This window comes from Tyto alba, unplaced genomic scaffold (assembly GCF_018691265.1).
Source record: "Tyto alba isolate M040663 unplaced genomic scaffold, T.alba_DEE_v4.0 Super-Scaffold_23, whole genome shotgun sequence".
In the NCBI taxonomy this organism is placed as follows: Eukaryota; Metazoa; Chordata; class Aves; order Strigiformes; family Tytonidae; genus Tyto; species Tyto alba.
The window spans coordinates 12,379,575-12,402,186 of record NW_024881297.1 but is presented as its reverse complement, the minus strand read 5'-3'; the positions used below and the strand labels follow the sequence as shown (position 1 = coordinate 12,402,186).

Genomic DNA, 22,612 nt, shown 5'->3' with positions numbered 1-22,612 from the left:
TAAAAGTGTTCAGCTGAAGATGTTAGTGCTTTTTGGGTGGTTGGTTTTGGGGGAAGGGGGATGTGGATCAATGCAAGCCTAATAGGAAGCTCTGTATTTTAATACATTTTGATATGACGTTGCCAACAATGCATTATCCTAGCTCACAAATAAGAACGCTTAGAAGAAGTTCTCTGTATCTGTATCCCTTATATGCTCTCTGCTATTTGCCTGTCATCCAGCTAGTCGGGACCAAATCTTCTCTTTCCTAAAGCAAGATGATTCTGGAAATGAAAACGATGTGCAGTCATCAAAAAGGTCAAGAAGACTGGAGGCATCAGGCATTGGACATCCACAGGTGAGGCAGGAAAAGGCATCTTTTTTCTCAGCTGGGGTTTGATGAGCCCTGCAATATTCACCACATTGGAGGATGATGTCTGGTCCTCAGCTCATTTATCTCTCTCATCTTTCTTTAATTCTTTGCAAAAATTACCTAGTGTGTGGAGGGTAAGAAATGTCTCTCTGGTTTAAGAATGGTCTTTAGCAGCTGTATTGGGAGTGAGGGCTGAGGAACCCAAGAGGAACTGTAGCAAGGTACACTTCTCAGTAATCATCTATCTGCTCAACGAGAGGGGAACTCACTCCCACTCTACAACAGTGTGAGAACTGTGGACAACCCGCTAACTCCATATTCAAGGAAGCTTCAATATTTCATAAGGTTTCTATGTCAGCTGTGAAAACCTCTGTCTCCATTCACCATGCTTTTGTCAGAGATGCAGAGCAAAGGCTTATCCTGGGCTGAGAGGCAAGAGGCCCAAGGACACTCATACCTCCCTGACCAACCTAGCATGGAACAAAAGGGCCTTCCAAGCCAAAAAGGCGATATGCCTGAGAAATGTTGTCTCTCCCTCTCTTACAAGATGTTCAAGGGCATCATTCAGCAGAAAGTAACATTTAGCAGTAGATTCCTTCACCCTTTCAAGGTTTCAAAGAAACAGTGGGATGTTTAAAGAAAGAGGAATGCAAATGCACAAAAGTAGGATAAGATTTGAGTATGCCAAAGACTGAGTTGCTGACACTCGACCTATTTTGGAGGGATCATGAGCAGTTCTGCTCTGTGACAGACAACGCATTTGTCAAGACTGCATTGCCACTCAGGAACCTTTTTTCTCTATTCTGGTGACCAATAAGTGTTCATCTGTTCTAGGGAAAAAACTGTGTTCTGCAGCTGGCTGCCCATCTTTCTGTAAAAAATTACATCCTCATTTCCAAGCGTATCTAGGTTTTTCTGGTGAGATCACCGATTTAAGCAAAAGTGCTACAAATCCTATGCCCAGTCTTGAAGTCCCCAGAACTACAGGGATTCCCAATATGCCAGTGCTACATCAAGTCCTGACACAGGCTATGGAGAGGTGGTGTGGGAAGCAAAAGCCCCTTTAGCACAACTCTGGTAGAAACAGGGTGACAAGCAGGTAAAATGAAAGATTAATTAAGTTTTCTTTTCATATTCTGAATTTGGGTCTGATAATCTCAGGGGCTGACAGCCAATGTCTACAAAACTAGGAATATGGGAAGGATAGCAGGGATTATATTTATCTGTCAGTGTTTCTGATTAAATTGACCAACTCTGGGAAAATGCGTCGCCATTCTTGTCTAGTCAGAGCAAAATAACAAATGTGCAGAGAGAAATTTTTTAAAGAAATGAGAATTAGAGATCTAACCTGCACGCCCTTTCTGTGGGATTTGGGGGCATCATGGCCCCTTTGAAAGCTTCCCTTTGCACATAAAGAACACAATCGTGTGAGCTGAGATACCGTGCCTGCCATCAAGAGTATGGAACAAGAACAGAAGTACTGGCTCAATTCTTACAATTCTGTTAAATTAATTTTTAGCACTCCAAGCAGAAATACCATCAAGTTCAGGAAAGACATTGTTTGACAGGAACATGGATAAACAATTACATATAATAATTAGAAGAGTTTTCACAGCGCCATTGCTGAGAAAGCCATTCCTATTACAAACAACTTTACCAGGTGCTGAGCCAAACCATATTTCACAAGGCAAAAACCTGATCAGAGACCAGGGTTGCAAGGCGGGCATTATGTAGTGTTTTCTGTTCACGTGCTTGATCCAAAAGTAGCAGCACAGAGCTGAGATCTTGGCTGTTGGGTCTGATTTTTGCTACATGTGTGCATTTAGTAAATTACATATTGCAAGCAACCCCTGGGTGTGCAATCCCATCTCTGCTAATAGACTTTTGTGTTCTGACAGGGATGCTCAACAGCATGAAATAATCCTCTTCAATTTACAAAAGAAGTTCCCAGTTTCCGAGTTTTAAACTATTAGTGATCCATCACGTGCAACAAAACCCAATGTAGCTACTCTGTAACCAGACTGGATTTTAAATATTCATTGTGGCTGTTTGCCTGTGTGTGCAGAAATGACTAACTCTGCTCTCCTGCTTCCAGGGACACCATCAAAAACAAGTGGGAATTGTATAAGTGGACTTTCCTGGTTAAGTATTTTAATGAGTTTTATCTTTTCCCCCATCATGCATTATTCTGAGCAAGAGAACATAAGTCTACTTGCAGGGGGAAAAAAAGCACCAGATGATGCGACAGGAAAGCAGAGACAGATATGTACAGAGGCCAATTAAATAAAAATATATATTTTTAATAACACCACCATTTGAATGTAAAATGCAAAGAGAAACAAAAATAAGTATCCAAGCTTGTTTCTGAAGGAAGGAATGAATAAACCCAACACTTCTTCAAAAAGTCTGTATTAAAAAATATGATGTGTGCCTTTTAAATAGATAAAGCAGTTCAACTTTGGAGTGACTGAGACACTTCAACTTTGTCATAACGTTAATTTTGTGCTGGAATCCAGATACTATGATGGCAAGCTCATTAGAAAAAATTTGATATGAAACAGGAAAACATTAAGACAGATCCCCATTCCCAACCAATAATGATCCAATACAAAACGTGCATATGCTTTTAAGAAAAATGATAAATTCTTTAAATCCTTGTCTACCTTCTGCGACTAAGCCAGGAGATTTCCTTCCAAAATAAGCCTGAAAACAATTTTATTTTATTTTATTTTTTATAAATCATATGCTGCTTTTAGATCAAGATTTGTGCTTTTCTCCTGTACCCAAGCTCTTCCTTTGTGGGAAAATAAAAGTAAATATAAAAAGAAATGTAACGAGTACGGTCAAATCATCTCAGTGCTGACCATCTTTTTTGTTGACACTGGTTATAACAGGAAGCATTTTGCCATTTTAAAAATCAAGCCTAACTGAATGCTGCTATGACATCTAAAACAGCACCAAAAAATTATGGTCCTAACCCTATTAAATTTCTGTTTTCCAAGAATTGCTATTGATATCACATATTGGAAGACATGACCTACTTTCTCTCAGAAAATACCCATAAGGAAGATCTCATTGCTAAATATATTTTAAAAACAGAAGAAAGAGGGGGAAATCACAAGCAGTAGGGCAGAGAGAGGTGGGCTTGGGTGAGGTAGAGGCAGTTTGCTAGGGAATGCAAAATTTCTTCCTTTTCATTACTGTCTGACCACAACATTTTTTTTTTTTAAGAAGGGAACAGCATTTATATAACAAGGGATTCACTCATTCGATGCCAAGCCGTGCCTGTGTACTACTGGGAAGTGAAATAATTACATCACGTGTACTCCCCTTTCTCTCTGGAAGACAAACGTGCCTTTGCGCCGTGCTGGACCACCCGAAATCGCCCCTCACCACCTCCCCAAGGACGTCGCGCTGGCGCGGGTGCCGGGGGCGCAGCTCTGGGCACCGGCTCCGCTGGGCAGGACCCGCTGGGACCGCAGTTCCACCACCAAGCGTAAGGACTCAGGTGTGTCGTTAAAGGATGTTAAACTCCCGTGCGCAGAGGTGGCCCCTGCACCACAGGCCTGGGGCTTAGTTTGCGGTAGGTTGCTTCTTGGGGTGCCTGTGTGACAAAGCCCTGGAAATGTGCCTGGGGTCCCAGCTGCTGCGACTTCTGCCCTAGTCATTTATTGCGCTCTGCTCTCAGTACCGGCACTTGCTCCCCATCCTCACACAGCTTTTCAGCAGCACATCAGCAAGCGGCTTATGACCTGTTTCTGCAGTAACAAGACATTAACTTCTCTGAGCTCATTATTAGAAACAGTACATACCTCCTCCCCGAATCCATCTAAACACCGGAGATTTACTAAACATACTCTGTTCCCTGGTCAAACAACGTGGGTCTGATTTTCCTGCGCAGGATGAGGTAGGATCTTGCTGCTACCACGGCTGCAAGACCCAAATGCAACACGACTAAGAACTGAACTGCCCTGTTTCCAGAGCTAAGGCAAGCTCCACATGCTAATTCTCTGCTAAGCCAAAGCATGGGGCTTTGATTTCCTAACCTCAGGATGTTATCTGGCTCCAGTATAGGATTACCATTAGCTCTGTACGTCTGTCCTTACAGCAGGGTCACTGTCATGCCATATGCCACTTGGACAACCTTTATTCTTTCTAGATTTTTTTTTTTTTTTTTTTTTTTTAAATCACAGTGTTCATCTGGAAGAGCCTGGATTCCCTTGGCTTTCAAAATCTGCTTTGCATTGCTAATGCATGAGGCTGTAGGCAAAGTTGCATTAGAGAGGCAGAGAAAGACAGAGAGAGAGATACTAAAAACCTGTTAAGATACAAAATGTCTTTAGGGTGCTCTTCTCTTAAATATTAACAAAGAAACAGAGAAGGTTTACTCAATTTCCATTTACCAAACAAAAGACCTAGTTCTTTTCTAAAATGGCTTCTGCATAACTTAGTTAACTTCAATGAATATTCCTGACTTGCACCAGTGTAACTAGAGAGAGTCCAACCTAGAAAGAGCAGGTCAGGCTCCGCAGGGATGTCACAGCAGGATGGGGAGTCACAGCATCAGTACACACAAGGTATCCTGATCATTTGATACAGCAGGAGAAACCTCCTGCAAAAATCATGGACAATTAATTCTCCCTCTCTCCACTGTGGTAAGAGAAAGGGTCATCAGAATCCAGATTGTCACTTTCTCAGTAGGACAACAAAAGAAAGAAATCAGGGAATCTGAAGACAGAATTGAAATGTTCCAAGATTGATGGCCAGCCTTCTGGGACACTAAAAGGATTTTATACTCATATAGTACCTCGCATCCCAAAGGAGCTCAAACACCTTTCTAAATGATATATTGATCTCTCATGAAGGCTACATCCATTGAAAGGAAGCAGAGACAACCATGTCTGTATGGGTGACAGTGTGACAACGAGGGGCAGCCACAGTGGTGCAAGGAGTGCAGAAGAGCACCTATGGGAGAGCCCGGTCTCTGTCCCAGGGGTTTAACAAGCCTGGGCCCAACTATGTAACCACAGACTTGAGAATCCCAGGGAAAGAGAGGTGTGACGTCTTCCCTCTCACAGGAAGACTGCTGAAGTAGTCAGTGAGGACAGACAGTGTTCCTCCCCATGCCCAGACAAGCAATCCAACCCAAGCAGCTCATCAGAGGCTGCTTGGCCCCCACATTGCCAGCACAATGCCAGAACCTGAAGCAGAACAGCATCTCCAGTGCTCTGTAACACTGTTCCCTGTATTCCCATTTCCCCTTCTAGTGGACATAATGCTGAGAGAGCTTACTATGCTTTATAGGGGGAAATAGTCTTTTTGGTTGACAAAAAGGAAGAAAGTGTGAAGGTAAGAGTGAGAGGAGAACAGACACAGATTGCAAGAGGATGCAGGGAGGAAGGAGATAACCAAAACATAGGGAAGTCACCAGAAAAGGAAAGAGAAAAGACAGTTGTGGCTTGCTTCAGTGGGAAAGAACATCAAGAGAAACTATGTATGTAAGAAGCAAATGGAAACGCTCCACAGCCATTCAGAAACATAAGCAAGAATAGCAGAACTGTATTGAAGCTGCAAGAGAGATCCAGGGTACATTCCTGTTGTAGATGAAGACTACAGGACTTTTTCTACCAGCTTAATAACAAGCAAGTCACAGCAGATTTTGGACTCAAGATGAAGACACCAAAGAAAAGAGCCAGTCTCTTATTGAAAACCACCATGGTTCACTCCTTCACTTCCACACCTCATCTCCCACTGCTTTTCCGGTGAAAAAGTTCAGCATGGCCTGCGGATAGAAGAGCAGCACTGGCTGAATCCTTCCCAGGGTATCCAGTGGAATAAAGGTGCTCCTGCAGCCCTGACCCAAACTGGTCAGCTCAAAAGTGTCATTGGTGAGCTCATGCAAACACGGTTTTCAAGCCAACTACACTCTGAGGCAAAGATACAGCAACTATAATCTGTTGTTGCTCCACCTAGGGTAAATCTTCACCTAAGCGTCTGATGCTTAAACCGAATCTAAACAACTTGTCTCCCTGCACCTCCGCTATCTCCCTATCCACTCCCAGCCTGGGACATGCGGGTATGGCTGTCATCTTGTCCATGCTGGGACAGTAAGATGCAAACGACAGAGGAAGAGACTACAGGTTGACCTTATTGTCAGATAAAATCCATTATGCATGATTAAAACTTAACAAAACGCAATCACATTAAAAATGACTATCATGAAGTGCACCATGATTTACTGACTAAATGAATGAGAAATTTATCTGAATAAAATAGTCCTAGCCCTACTGCATTGGCAATGCATGATAAATTGCTGATTGTGAGAAGATCATTGCTTGCTGTTGGATGACATACATACATTGATTTTTTTTCTAACAACACTAATTAGCATAATAGCATCTCCACATATATTACATAAAGTTTCCTCTTAGCAAGCAAAAATTATTTCAAGCCTTCAGGTTCCAAACTGCAAAGAATAAAGATGGAAAGGAAGGATTTACAAACTGCCTCCTTGTCCTTTATTATGCAGATCAAAGGTCCAACCCACTAGATCTTACTTAATCTTGAAGAGATGGGAACAACATTCAAGAAAGTGCAGGCATTGTGCAATTAAGCTGTGATCACAGTGGGTTGTTTTTTGCATAGTGGTGATCTAATTTTGTGAGGCCAAAAAAAGCCTTTGAGAAAGAAGAATCTTATCCTAAAGAACTAGGTAAAAAAAAAAAAAAAAAAAAAACAAAACCAAACCAAACCAAACCAAAAACATTTCTCCAATTTCATTAAGACACACAGGGGGCAGACTTTGCAATCCTTAAATAAGTGCTCCCATTGACTAGGGCTGTGTAGGTGAGAAAGCACTCACTAAGTTGAAAAGGCAAAGCACAGTCTACTAGTAGGAAAATAAAAGTGGTGGAATAGGTAAGGAAAATGGAGGAGAGAGACCAGGTGACTCTCAATTAATTGAAAATCAATCACAATAACCCACTTCTCTTTCTTTGAAAAATCTGAGAGGTGATAAAAGATCACCTTGAAAACAAAACAATGCCTTGCTGTTCAGTGTCCCCTGCAGTACATGGATTTCGTACTTACCCGTGAGGATTTTCCAAAAGTCCATGCTTTTTCCAGAGAAACATGCTTCTCGGGAGCATGAATAAAACAGCTTATTTACCTACATTAATGCTTGGGGGGGTTTTGGCACAGTACGCTGTACCTGGATCAGTGACCTGAGCAGAAGCAGAGGCAAGCAGACACCTAAGCTGCCCTTGGTGAAAGCAGCAATGCTGGAGGGCACCCAGGGGAGCCCCCCAGCCTGCGCTGGCCACCCCACCGCTGCTGTGCGCTACAGCTGTCGCAATGCTGGGAGCTCTGCTGAGGCCCCGACATTTCCACTCTGCGCTGACCTACGCTGCCCAGGTTTGGGTCCTGCCGGTCTTTATTTGGTCCCCCCCCCCCGCCTGGCTGCAGTGGGAAGCATCCCGCTCACAGCAACGCGTGCACGGCCGCAGAAGGGAGACAGGAGGTGCGAGCCCAGCAGCTTTTTCTCTAAGGCAGGAGATCTTAGAGCTCCTGCTCCTTCCACAAGCTGCTTTCTCCTGAAGGGCTGCACCGGTACCCTTGTTTTCACCCCCTCCCTGACCCCCAGCCATTGCCACTGCTGTTCTGTGACTAACTGGAGCCTTTTCCACTGCTTCATTAGCATTAAAATCATCGCTGGCAGTGCACCCGGCTGCCAGCCATCCCTAGCCAAAACAGCCTCCCTCAAGCTGTGAGTGCGTCTGCAGGTGACACCTGTGTCCCTTTCAGCAGGGTCCTTGGAAAACAGCCCACCCTTTATGTAACCGGAGTCAAGGATTATTTTTTTTTTGGTAGTGGTTTTTGCTCTTATCTGAGAGGACTGAGGATGTAATCCCCGTGCCGTCTGCAAGCCAGGTGCAGGAACCGGGCAAGTGCAAACGGAAGCTTCTGCAGCAGCACTGCCGGTGACTTTTCTTGCGTCATGGTGCGAAATCTCTGACATCTCCAACTGAAACTCAGGGCTACATCTGCTTCAGACACGCAAGATTTTTGGTGCGAAATCTCTGACATCTCCAACTGAAACTCAGGGCTACATCTGCTTCAGACACGCAAGATTTTTGGTACTGTCCCATACATTTTCCCTGCTGTGCTGTTTTTTACTGCATGAAGTTGGTGGACATGAGCAGACACTTGGTGAAGCCATGCCCAGAAACACAGAAATGTTTCTTCTTGATCCTGGACTAGCAACTCCCATGTGGTAAGATGAATGGGGCAAATACTGCCACAGAGTAACCACATACGTTAAGTTTTACTATACATCCTTGCGCTTTGTGTAGTTTGTGATGAACATAGTAACTCTTCCAGAAATGTCTTAAAAAGCTTTAAATATTGTTGTTCTATCCATCTGTCTGTGGGAACAGCAAAGCTGTCTTCAGATGATGAGACCAGTTTCACGTGACATGAAGGGCAAGAGAAGGTATCATTAATACAGTTTAAAAGTCACATACAAAAAAAATCACTTTTCCATCCGTATGAATGCAAGGGCTTGTAGACTAATTTACTGCCTTCTATTGCCAGAGACAAATCCTCAAGGTGTGGGAAACTACATGCCACTGGCAATTTAACAATTGAAATTTCTTACTTTTTTGGTTTTGTTTTAGCCATCTATGATAAGGGTACACTACAAACAATCTTGCTCCAGTGAACCTGCTCCATAGTTTGGAACATTAAAGTCCTGGTTGAGATGGATTAGTGAGCAGATTGAAGGTGGAGCAGCCAAATTTATCACATGGATGGTGCCACCACATTAGTAAGATTATAGCTAAGATCCCCCAGTCTTTCATCTATCCCATGACTGGTTAAAAAAAAACATTTAATATGACAACTAATATTTCATACTGTTTCCATCTGCTGGAGGTATACAAACCACAGAAAGCTGTGGTGTCTACAGTGATTTCCTCCACACCGTGACAATACCAAAAAACAGTCCTGTGTTATTAAATGGATAAGAAGGGGAGGCAGAGAAATAAAAGCTGGATGAGGGAAAACACGGTAAACTTGAACAGGGAGTTTAGAGGGAGAGAAACAAAAATGGCTCATGGAGTAGTGGGACAGAGAAAAGGAACAGACAAATAATATAGGACAGATTAAAAAAAAAAAAAAAACAAAACAAAACAAAACAAAAACAAACCTAACCTGTTGGACTCAGAGGGAAAGAAGTACCCACTGGAAAATATTTCCCTGGAAAGTGCATGTTGGGAAATCTCAGGAATTTTGCTTTCTCTAGGCAATACTACATACCAAAAATAATTTAAAATGCAGATTCTTTTGAGGATGCTAACTCTCAAGCCTGTAAGGAACATCATGTCAGAAAAGGAGTCATCTTCTTAGGGCAGACCTTTAACTCTTTCTAGACTGACTCTTTCAAACTGTTTTTCTTTCTGTTTTTTGAAGACATTGTCTTTCCCTCTGTTTCTCCAAATAGCATAAGGAAACAAAAGACAACCTACAGGTATACCTCCGTTTTTCAAAAATGCAGATTTTAGCTAGCAGCAAAGAACCTGGCAGAACAGATTTTACAGAAGAATGCCAGCATAAGCAGTCAAAGACTGAGCTTCTGGAGTGAGGAATAGACTTTAATATTGCACAAGCATGAAACAGAAGTGAAAAAGAGACAGAGAAAACATTAAAACATAATTTTGTGACTGTGCTGCTGGACTTGGGCTTGCTTACTTACGAGGTACTTGACCCTGTCTAGACAGCTCCCACTCAAGAACTGCTAACAAGCTCCCACTGGGTGTAAAGGAGGAAGCCACCTGATTGGAAGGTGTGTTGACACAGAACGGGTGGTTTCCTCCCAATGCGTAAGATACACTTGCAGGCTAATGCATGCAAAACATTCCTCACACACACACAAAAAGGGGCTAAATAAGGGCAGAGGACTCAAGAACACCTGTACACACGCATTATATGAGAATGAAGAGCATAGGGACCAACAGACTGGTTTCTCTCCTTAGTAACAAAGTTGGCTGTCTCGGACTTAATACTAAGCTGGTGAACAATAACATAAAAAGGGCAAGTTTCCCACTGCCCATGAGGAATGAAACCTTTGCTGAAGAGCTCAGAAGCCACATTCTTTAGCAAATTAGATGCATCAGCTGGGATTTGGCAGAACCTGCTGAATGCAGGACTCCAAATCTGCACTTAACCACTTACTGGGACAGTCTTTCAAGAGGTATTAAGTGTTCCTACTATGGATGCATACACACTGCAGACATTAGGCAATCTTTCTGGAGGGAACACACATGCTGATAGCAAAACGCTTCTAGGCAGCACTGGGCTTGAATATCCAGAAATGCTGTGGAAATCACCAGAATAAGGATCCACGTAGATAAAATAAAAGACAAAATAGAAATTCAGAGGTGCAAGGTACACCTCACTTGAGCTGGAACATCATAGCCAGCTAGATAGCATAGATTGCTCATCAAAGAGCACTCCTTCACACAGACAGGTTAGGCAGAGGCATGGAGAGCAAAAATTGAGATCAAGGCTTTGAGCACACACCGACATCGGTCCTGACATTGCAGTGCTGCACTGGGATCGGGTGGCCAAGTGCTCCGCTGATGGCTTGGAAGCAGGCTGTAAGTCACACTGTTTAGAGAAGGGATGGGAAAGCTCCTGGTAATATATGTCCGAAAATGTACGTTAGCCACAAATAAGTATGTACACACAAATTTAAAAAGAGCTGTTGGGTTCCACATGTAACTCCACAAAACACAGTAACATCTGCACACAAGTTCAGACACTCCTGAGTTACAAGCCATGAACTGCAGTAAACATAGGTGGCTAAAAATGAGCCACTAAAGATGGGACTACTACTTTTCCCCTGAAAATATGAGTCTTATTTTGTCCTAAATTCCTAGTTGGAACACTGATCTTTACTTACTGATGTTCTCCTCAAGCAAAAGAGCTGAGCTGTGTTCATGCTCTTGGGATAAACAGGCAGCCTCTCTCAGTGTCACTGAAATGCTACTGAGGGGGGGAAGACATTAAAGGAACACAGGGATTATGACAAAGCAGGGGATTTTTGCTTTTTGGCAGTGCTCAGCCTCCCATAAGATACTTGTAGGCCTTAGCTTCTCGCTCTTCTGCCATTTCTTGCACCTTGCAGTGTAGCACAGATAGTTGTGGACAACTCCAATCGTGTCATTTCTGATTTTTTGAGCTCTTCACAGTGCTACCCAAAATGAAGCTGTCACTGTGTGTAATGTTTAATTAGCTGCAAGACCTCTGAGGTGGACACTACCTCTTCTGACATGTGGCTCCCACACCTCACACAAAGGCCCAGACTGAGCACCACCACAGCAGAAATACTAAGATTTTCCTCCCTCGCAACATTTCTTTTTATCAGCTTGATCAGCTAGATGTGACTGCCTTCAGGAGCAGTTGGAAAGGACTGCCACTTATTCCCCACCTCCCCTCCCACTCGCAAAGGAACACATTTCCCCATTACACTGGTAACTCTGGTGATGGGTATGGCAGGAGAGGAAGCGGGCAGTTTGCCCGGCTCCCCAGGCTGGCTCTCCACGTGCACCAAAGATCAGCATCAGAAACACAGCAGCCCTTCTGGCCTGCCCCCCCCCCCCCCCCAAAGCCAGTGCCTTTCCCAGTCAGCAAGCAAACAGGAAAGAGGAGCTGGGGTAGGAGACAGCAAAGGAAGATGCATGCAGCACAGGGTGCTGCCCATGCTCCCACCCCCAGAAAACAGCCCTCTGGGGGGGAGGCAGTCCCCATGCTGACTATTCATGATTTACCCCTGTGATGCTGTCTCTTCTTCTGTTTACCTGAGGGTAGAGCTACTGGCAGGGAAGAAGCCACCTACATGTCACAGGAAAAAAAGCAGTAATACTGAGGAGGAAAAAAGAGAACAGGATGGAACTTGCTTTTAAAATAACCACAATCTATTAATAGTTCAAAATAGACTTTTTAATTACAGGATACCCTATAACCTTTACCCTTATAGATTATTTGATAAGCAGTTTTACTTGCTTCAAGCTCCTTAACAGCCAGAAATCGGAGCAGAGGGAGAATGTAGGGAAAGGAAAGGAGGTCCTTGACAGAGCAGGCTGGGTGATCACCATAGAGCAGAAGCTACATGAAACGCACTTAACCGCGTTAAGCAGCAGAGTCATTCCATCCCTCCCACAGTAAAGGGAGCACAGGGGGAGGGTACTGCTTGTTCCAGAATAATTCTTGTTGCAAGAAATTTCTATACATAAAATTAATCTTTTCTTCAAATACTAATAAAAAAATTTACAAGTTTGCTTGAAATTAAATCTCAGTTTGTATATTCCCCTACTATGGGATGGAAAAAAGAGACAGACAGAGTTAATTTTTAATCCAGTCTCCGGGTTTCTTTACAGAGGTTGGGAAAGACAATGAGACTACACTTAAATTGAAGAATAAATTCCCAGACTACCTGGAAGAGACTTTCATAGCAAAGGGATTTGCTAACATTTTGTTCCCTCCAGAACAGAATAGTCAAAAGGCAATTTAAAATCTAACATCAGCAGAGATACACAAAATGACACTCAGGCTTAGAAATGCTGCTAAGGGTGGAAATGCAGCCTGAAAGGAGGCAGTCTGGTTCATCTCTTACAATCAGTACAGCAAGCGGTAAGGGTCCAGCTGTCATTAATCTAATGTGCATTGTTATATGACTGATGAAGACTAATCATTTATTTATAAAGGGATCTTTACAAATTATAGAAAAAAAAAAAAAAAAAAAAAGACACCTTAAATGGTTCTTCTGTGGAAACATGGAGTATCTTCAGACCCAAAGCACAACAGTAAGTGCTAGCAGAAGGCCACCATGAAATGCCCCCCGTTGCTCACAGCAGAGGCGCGCACCGTACAAGGCATGTCTGACGTTTCTTATGGTCAGCTGGCTTGGAAGGTGTCCCCTGCAGAACTGCCCGAAGCGCATGAAATGGGTGGGCAGCTACATTGCCCTCCTTGGCCTTCCCAGCAAAGCCTCTTCCCTTTTCAAAATCAGTTGCAAGGCTTGCTCGACTCCCTTTACCAGCAAGGGAAAACTGACCACTGTCCTCAGCGTGGGTTAGAGTGAGACCAGGAAGGTTGGGTGGAGAGGGAGAGATCTTCCTTGTGCCTCGTAACAGAGATGAAGTAGAGGCCTCCCTAGCCCTGGATCTGTACTGTTAAATCTGGTCAGGAGCTGCTGCTGATTTCATTACTGCTGTTAGCTACAAGGTCTACTAAATTCACTCCACGCAGAAAATGCACATGCAGCCTCCTTGTTGGTGGCAAATGAAGCGATTTCGGTACACATCAAGCAATTACTTCACCCATGTCCTCAGTACAGACAGTAACTTGGAAACAATGTAATTCATGAGGTGTCTTTTCTAAAAGAATTACGTGACATGTTAGAAATACAAGCACGACTAAAGAGAAGCTTCCAAGAAAGAGGTTTGGAGATGCACCATAATATTAATTGTCCAGCTGGGTAGCACAAGAACAGATAACGCTTAAAACGGAGGTAAGGAAAATCCCTAGTATTACATTATCTTGCAATGCTCTTGTCAGGTTTATAATTTGACCTGTTTTCCTTTCACTTTCATATTCTACAGTCAAAGGGGTAAGGGAGAATCAAAGCTTTACCTTAAAAGTAAATTTCTGTCCCAGATGGACAAAGAAGAACTGGAAAACAAGAATCCTTATATATTAATGAATTTAAACAGGAATATATATTCCTCTAAAATTAAGTTGTGGTTAATAATTCTGAGATGTTGAGAAGCAAAGTGACAAACTTGGGAATTATGGAAGGAAAATGAAAATACAGGGGCATGAGGTACTAAACGTCTAACCGCCAGAAAAAAGGTAAAGTTAGGAATAGTCCTTAAAGAAATTACACAAGGACAAATTTAAAACTCAAAAATATTATCTAAGTGCAAGCTGTGATCAAATCTGCATCCTGGTAGGGCTATGTAAGATCACACACTGGAGAGAAAGGGATCAAACCAAGTCATGCCCAAACGCTCAGACAAGCGCTCCGCGAGCTCTGGCAGCCAGCTATGAGGCACTGAACGGCAGAGACACAGCGCGCTGCCAAGGACGGGAACCTTACTCTTAGTCTTTGGAGCAAGCCTTCTCTCGAAATAAAAACAGAAGAATCCAACTCATGAGCTGAACCCACTGTCTACATCAAAACACGACCAGTACCATTTTGCAATAAACACTTTTCCAGACCCACAAAGAGTAAAGGCATCAGTGGGTGACTGGGTAGCTCTCCCACAGGGAATACGCCGATTCTCAGAGGCGACTGCCCAGGTGGAGGAAAGAGGGCTCTTGCTTTTCCAGAGTACACTAGAACACTGTTACACAAAGAAAAGGCTATGTGGATCTTTCAGCCACCGTCTAGCACTGAAAGCATTGGCCTTTTTGTGCTAAATTAGTTATGCTGATGATCAGAGGGCAGCAAACTAGCCTGTGGAAGAGCACAGTACAGGGGAGAGCATGGTATGAATATCCCAGTATGTTTAGCAGTGTTGTGTCACCAGCTTATGATGGATCCAACCATAAAAGCGGGCGGAAAGAACAGCTTTACACCATCTGTATGTTAACATTAAGAGCATATACGATAAACAAGAAGAGTTAGAGAGGCTCGTGAACAATAAGAAATGGATTATGGCCGCTATTGCTGAAAGCAAGAGGAATGGGTCATGAGACTGGAAAACTAAAATCAATGATGATAACTTGCACTTTAAGGAGAAAATGGAATTTTAAACAAACAAACAAACCAGGAAAGGTTAGCATTTTATGTAAAAATATGCTGCTACTGGCTATAGACATTTCAAAATCGCAGTGCTTCACAACTGCAGTCATAACTAATAAAACTAGAGTTGGTTGGCACACGTTATATCATCCAACTAACAGGCCTTGCTAAATAACAGGACAAACTGCTCTTCACGTAGCAATCTAGATCATGTAGGAAGAAAAAGTATGCTATCATGGTGACTTCAAAATAGGGGCATTTAATATATACCTCATGAAGTCAGTAATACAAATTTTCTGCTTCTAGAAGTAATGTAGGACAATTTCTTTTGCAGATGAGAATAACTCGCACTAGGAGTCTTCAAGAAACTACACAAAAAGAAAATCATACAACAACATATTTTAAGAAATCTTGGACAAGTGGAGAAGTTTCTAAGAACCAAAGATTTACCACTACGACTGTGATATTTAAAAAGAGGAAAAGACCAGTTATTCTAACACACTCTCCAACAAAACAGTGGAACAATTGGTCTCAGTTCTCTACCAGCAATGACTCAGAGGATAAAACAGGAATACCGGTCAGCATGGTTTCAGGAAAGTAGGTTTAGCTAAAGACATCTATGGTTCTCTTATGATGATTGGTCCAGTTGGGGCATGGGAGCAGTGCTCTTGTAGTGAAAGGCTTAGATTAGAGAAAAAACTTAGTATTGCAGAAAAACATCTACCATATGGAGTGAACAGAATACATATTAGGTTAAAAAGGACACACTCACAGGTCACAAAATGAGGAAATAATAACAGGCCAAAAATTGGGGTTTGGGATTATTCCATGGAGATCTGATCTTAGTCAAGTGCTATCCAACATTTGTTTCTAGTAAGTTATGCTAACATGACTTCCTTCCCAACACAATGGGCAGATGATAGCAGGAATGGTAAGAAGCACAGGCTACTGTTTACAGATTGCCTGGTGAGACGGTCAAAATCCATCCGAGCACATTTCAACTACCCTTAAGAGGTCTGTTCTTAAGAGTCTATGGGAGACTGATTTCTGGGGAGCAAATTTCAGCATTTGTAAAAGGCAGACAACTGCATCTGAACTCCAAAAAGAGCAAACATTTTGTGGAAAACAGTGGCTATGAGTCAAATAGCATAGATGGGCATTCACTACATCCCTATAGGCTGTTCAGCAAGTGATCCTCACAGTCTCAGTCATTATTCCCATTCCAACTTGTCTCCCCTAAAATCTGGTAAGACAGTTGTGTTTCTGCCACACTTTCATGCAGTGAATACAAATCTGTAGGCTTTCTTTGTTACTTTCAGGTAGGCTTTTATAAAAGGCCAAATCCCAGAATATCAACAATCTTTTTCTCACTATCCCAAAGATAACCTTCAAAAAAGTATAAAATTTCTTACAATTCCAGTGAGAAACACACCTTTGCACTTTGAAAGGACAGAGACAATTATGTTTTGGAAATGTTCTCTGGACACAGATCTCATTTTATCCTTCACATGCAAAACCAGACTGAGCAGATGACGCATCTTGAATTTATAAGATTAAAACAAAAGACCAAAAAGAGAATTTGAAGATATTCTTCCAGTATGGTGTCATTTCTCCTCCTCATTCACATTCCTCCAATTTCAAACAACATAACTAGTGGTTTCAATAGGAACTATAATTGCAGCATCCTCACAGTCCCATGCAGGCAAAGAGCTGCAGTCTAGTTTTATTTTTCTTACACCCACGGAGAATTCTGTTTTGTTTCAACCTCTCATTACTCTCCCTCACTCACTTGGCTCCAAACATCAAATTCTATCTCAGCCATTCAACATCTATTCCGTTGGGCTGCTTTTTTCTCTTACCATTACGCATACATATTGAACAGCTGGAACCAAGAAAAGGCACAATTAATGATTCTGAAATTTTCCAAAGAAAATATTTTCACTTTTCCCCAATTTGAAATTACTTTTTGGTTTAAAGGAAACAAAAAGAAAAGAAAAAAAAAATGCCTTCCATAAAACCTTACATACATCTCAAAAACTAAATGGAACATTTTAGGTTAAACAAAGCTCTAATTTTTGAGAAAGGAGGTTGGTTTAGGCTTGCTTGCTTTTACTTCTTAAATCACATAAAAAGCCTTAACAAAGCCCCTATTGCATCTTAGGGTGAAACCAATCCATTTTATTATCACGTAGGAACCAGAATAGCAGAGGATCTCCATCCCTCAAATTTCTAACACGTTACCAGCCCCAGTAAAAATCTGTATTTGCTGTTTTAGCCTATAGCCACAGGTAAGCAAGAATGAAAGAACCACCCAGGAAAAACAAGAGGCTAAAGGCCACCATCTCACAAACTAACAATTGGGTTTAGAACAGATCAGAGCATGTGGGACAAGGCAAAGAGCAGAGATTTCTAGGCATAAGCCTGACCAAGTGGAGGACAGTCAGGCACGAGGGAACACAAGTAGCAGGACAGAGCCTTGCTGAATATAGAAGGGTCAGGATCCAACCATGGTTTTAACAGTCAATTCCACAAAAAAGCAGTCTGAATTGACTTCAGGCTAATCCCAGAAAAATCCCTGACTCAAAAATCCAAACCAGTATCTGCTCTGTGGAAAAACAGACAAATACTCCATTCAGTGCTCCTTTGAAGAGAACAAGCTCTACTATAAAATAGAGGCCATCGTGGTTCAGGACATATGGGTCGTTCAGCAATAGTGTGATGGGGGCTACAACTACAGTGCCAGTACCAGTCCTGGATCTGCACAGCAAAGGGCTTCTGACAGGAAGAGTTTCAACACCAACAGTGTAGAAAGCCTTTAGAGAAATCCTACCTTTGTTGGATACTAGTTTTGCTTGCTAAACTGTTAATTTAGCACTCTGCCTGTCCAACCACTCACATAGATATTGAGCTGCATGGCTTCCTCTCTCGCTGCTCACCTCTCTTTACAAGAGTATGCAGTAATGCTCAGCAAGCCCAGGACACAAGACCAGAGCACCAGCACTGAGATGTTAATAGGAGAGTCACGAGCAACTGACCTCCACAGAGCATTTGCAAGGTCCCTGCTGGACTGAAAAAATGGTGTGTGTCTCTAAAGTATGCCCAACCACTGAAGCAATGATTGCATGTAACGATTCTGCTTATTAACAACAGAAGTACTTTAGGCCCAAATGGTCATGGGTTTAATTAGTGTATGTAGTGCATGTGTGCACACATGCACACAACTAACCTGAATTTTGCAGCAATACACAAAATTAAAGACATGTGCTTTTGTACATGTTTGATGTTCCCTAAATCATCTTTTGGTCTTCAAATACGCTCTTGTACTAGTCACCTGACAGAAATATATGGTCAGTGCTAACCATGAGATGCAATAGCCAAATTTTTTTTTCCCCTTAAATGTTATTTGTTAAATTCTCATGATTATTTAACACACACACACTTTTACAATTCTGTATCAAAAACCAAAACTACAATGAAAGCAGAAACTATAAACTGACAGAAAGATACATCCACTTTACGTTCAGAAATATATTTCAAACTGAAGACTGCAATCTCTTTATTTTCCATATATGATCTGGCAAGCCTGACCATCCACATCCCACAGCAAGTATTGGAATCAGATAATCTGCATCAGTCTGGATTTAACTCAACAATATCAATATATCATTTTTACCACCTTTGCAAAAACAATCCATTTCCACCAAGCACATCTCACAATAATAGGCTTTCCAATTTTCCACAGAAAAATGCGTTTCAGGGAAGCAGGAAGGGAAGGAATGAAGAAATACATTACAGTTAGAAATCTATTATTTCAACCTTCCTCACCAAACAAAATCCCTTCAGTGTAGGCAAGTGGGTTTCACAAGTAGTAAAGGGACCTTTCTACATCTACACACAAGCAAGAAGTCTCTCATCTTGACTGGGTCAATAAATGTGAATTGCACATATAATATAACAAAGTATGGCTTTGCCTTAAGTTTCTTCTTTATATGACATAGAAATGACTTAATATCTGGACTTTGTTTTAGAAGAATGTCTAGTTGTATCCAAATATCTAGTTTTTCCTATATTAAAAAAAAAGGAACCGAGTGGGATTAGATGTATGAAACCTTGGCTTCTTGTTCACACTGGAGAACAGCAGTGGGATATTAACATGAATTTCTTAACCTGTGAAATAACTCTTTCACATAGGCAGTTTGTCCTCTCAACTGTTTGTCCTCTCAACTCTTTGAGTTCAACAGATTTAACAAAAACAAAGAAAATAAATGATAAAGCATTAGACAGCATGATCACACATACTCTGCCTCTCAGTTACAACCTGACAAATCTGTAGCTCAGTCTGAGTTTTATGTCATTATTGCAGTATTTCTCTAGATAAATCTTCCCAGAAGGAAGGGGCTTTAGACCAACTATTTCTAGTGCAATAGGCAAACAGAATTAAAATAAATATATAAACCTCTGAGCTGTCACCATACATCCGGAATCAAAAACAGGAGGTAGATGAACATTTCTTTTTGTTTTTAAATTAATTTTAAATAATATGTGATGGGCTCTGACCTGGTAAAGCTCCTACTCCTCCTATTGGTAGATCCCCAAACTCCACAAGCTGAAGAAATGGCAAATTTTGCTGTATTTCTACATGCTTTACAGTGTGAGTCACAGTTAAACCATGCTTAGAAGGAAGTTCTCCTTGTAGGTGGTATGGAAACAGCTAATTTGGTAAAAAGCTGTTACGCTAAAACTATCAACCAACAATTCTGTTAGTGTACTATTATATCAGAATTCCTGACATGTTTAGGTGGCACATAACTTCTGTGAAGGCATCACCTACTTTGTGAACTGATTATTAACTTTAATTCTTTTTAAAACCCTTAAAACAACATTCAGAAAATTTATTCATGAGCTTTTCCATGACACCAGTGTGAAGATCTTTATAGGGGCTGTGCAACTGAGGATACCCAGCTGACCTAGGAGGCGACAGAGCATTACTATAACCGTTATTCAAATTGGTTATTAATTCATTCCAAAGCATTCCCCAAGCCTGGCAGCTGCCGCTCAAGAGGTTAGCATGGAATATATGTGAGACAGTGATGCCAAGTCACTCAAGCCAACATGACTTTAGCCTTTTGCTGAAAGACTCTACAGATTCACAACAATAAAATACTTGAGGTTGCTAAAGACTGCTTGAAAGGCCCAGAATAAACCATCTCATTTCACGCATGGTTCAAGCACCACTAAAAGCATTCAGTTGTGCTTCTTCCAGTGGAAACCAAAGGCACTCAGCATCCAAAATGTCCTTCCTTTGTTCCCTGAGCCAAAATGCTAAATATGCTGTTTAAAGCTGGCTCGATCTCTGCCCCAAGAAGAAGGGGCCAACCACTCCGTCTTTTTGTTACAAAGCTAACTACACTTTCCGACCCAAAATGTCCCAGAGTGGCCCTAAGCACTCATCAGTAGAAGCACAGGGAAAAAGTGCTAGTTCAGAAAAACAGTCATTTAACGACATTTCTAAAGCATAACGCAACACCACGTCAGTCATTTCTTAAAATGATCAAGCTCCAGTACCACGTGAAAAGTCCAAAAAGCATCTGCAGTGACATTCCATACTTTCCAAGAGAAAGAGGAGGAGGAGACCATACAAAGAGATACCAAGCCTTCGTATCAGCCTCTTTTTGGTTGCCCACATTTCGTGCACGCACGCTTACCTGACCAAGGGAAGGAAGTGTTGCATATGCCATGGGCTGATTCATCATTCCTTTCTGCTTCATGATGAGCATGCGCTTCTGTTCCTCACTCAGGTGCGCTATCTGAGCTTGTATCTGCGGCTGCTGGGACTGCTGCTGCTGGATGTACGGCATCATGGGGTTCTTGCTGGGATTTGCCATTGGTGGGGTCATCCTCTGACTCAGCTCAGCATTGAAGTGCGTCAGAGGTTTGGTGTTGCCATAAGAAAGCATATTGGGCTGTTTGCTTAAGGAGTTTGTGCCCAGGTTATTTGGCTGCTGACTGATCATATTCATGTGATTTTGAGGGAGGTAGTTATTAATTGTGGTCTTCTGTGGATTGTTTGCCATAGGAGGCACTATTGGGTTTTGGTTGTTAAAGGCTTGGGGATACATCATTGGACTATTTGGTTTGTCTGCACTGAAGGGTCCTCCATACGGACTAGATGGAGGTCCCACAGGTGACCAGCTTGAGGGTTGATTTGGATGCTGCTGCTGCTGCTTCTGCTGCATGAGCTTAGCTCTCTGCTGCTGCTGGGCTGCCATTTGCTTGAGCTGTTCAGCAGGAGACATGTCAGCGTTTGGCATATTTACAGGCCCAGGCCCTGATCCCGCCACGGTTGCTGCTGCTGGATTCATAAGATAGCCATTTCCAGACCGCGTCTGCGTCTGGCCTGGAGTGTGGGACTGGCTGGGGGTTTGAGGTGACTGAACAACACAGTTTGCTGGTGAGCCGGCAGGGATTGGGGCTGGCAGGGTGCTGGACACAGAAGCTATGCTAGAGGCTGTGGAGACGTTTGAAAATGGAGGACCAGAAGAAGAAGGCCTCACCTGGGGAGACCCTAACGGGACGTGAGCAAATGGAGAATGAGATGGATCGCTTTTCACGCTTGCACTCTCTTGAGTCTCTGTGGCAGGCCTGGGAAATTCTGGCTCCTTCTTCTCTTCAAAGTCTTCGTTGAACAAATCTTGTATATCATCTTCTGGAACAGTGTTTGCTAGTTCATCTATTAGCTCCTGCCACTCTTGATCGTTCAGGTTAATGTCCGAGAAGAGCTTGTTCTGATTCGAAAGAGATGTTTCAGAAGTGTCTATGCAGCTGGGATCATCCAAAGGCTCTTGCTTTAGCTCTTTGTTCTGCAGGATGTTAAAACTATCGTCTAGCTCATTGCAACCATTAACAGGGAGCTTTATCTCGGAAAGCCCACCATTTTTACCCAAGTCTTCTAGACCACTACTGTGAGTTCCACTGTTCTGCAGGGGCAGGGGAGCTTTCATGTCAAGCTGGTGAAGAGGAGAAACAGAGGGCAAAGGCAAATTATTGGGCAAACTGTTGATTGCCTCAATGCCTGGTACATCCTTCCGTATCCGCTTGCTGGTTGGAGAAAAGCTCCCATCACAAACTCCATTCTGCTGTTCTCCATTGAGAGGTGAACGTGCACCTTCCAATTTCCTTTTGACCGTCTCTTGAAGCTTAAAGAAAAACAAGAGAAAAAAAAAATTAACCAGTTGTAGATACAAAAAAGTGCTGATGAGCCTTGTGACAGATACTCCTTTATCAAGCCTGCTAGTGAAAATAGTTTAAAAACTCTGATTAGGAAGTTTCTTTGATTTCATTCTTATGCCTTGATCAATTTGACAAGATGGTCTAAAAGAAAAAATAAAAAAAATCACCAAAACAAACCCCAAACCAAGCCTGTCCCTGAACAGAACAGAACTGTAAAATGTCTG

At 42.3% G+C, this 22,612-nt stretch overlaps 1 protein-coding gene across 2 annotated transcripts in view; it reads right to left on the bottom strand.

The window, feature by feature from the left end:
- MAML3 (mastermind like transcriptional coactivator 3) overlaps window positions 1–22,612 on the bottom strand; it is a 248,650-nt gene that overhangs the window by 69,916 nt on the left and 156,122 nt on the right. For both annotated transcript variants that reach the window (XM_032997696.2, XM_032997697.2), the window contains exon 2: window positions 20,864–22,354. In XM_032997696.2, coding sequence (XP_032853587.1) covers window positions 20,864–22,354 — 1,491 coding nt within the window. The remainder of the gene's footprint in view (window positions 1–20,863; window positions 22,355–22,612) is intronic.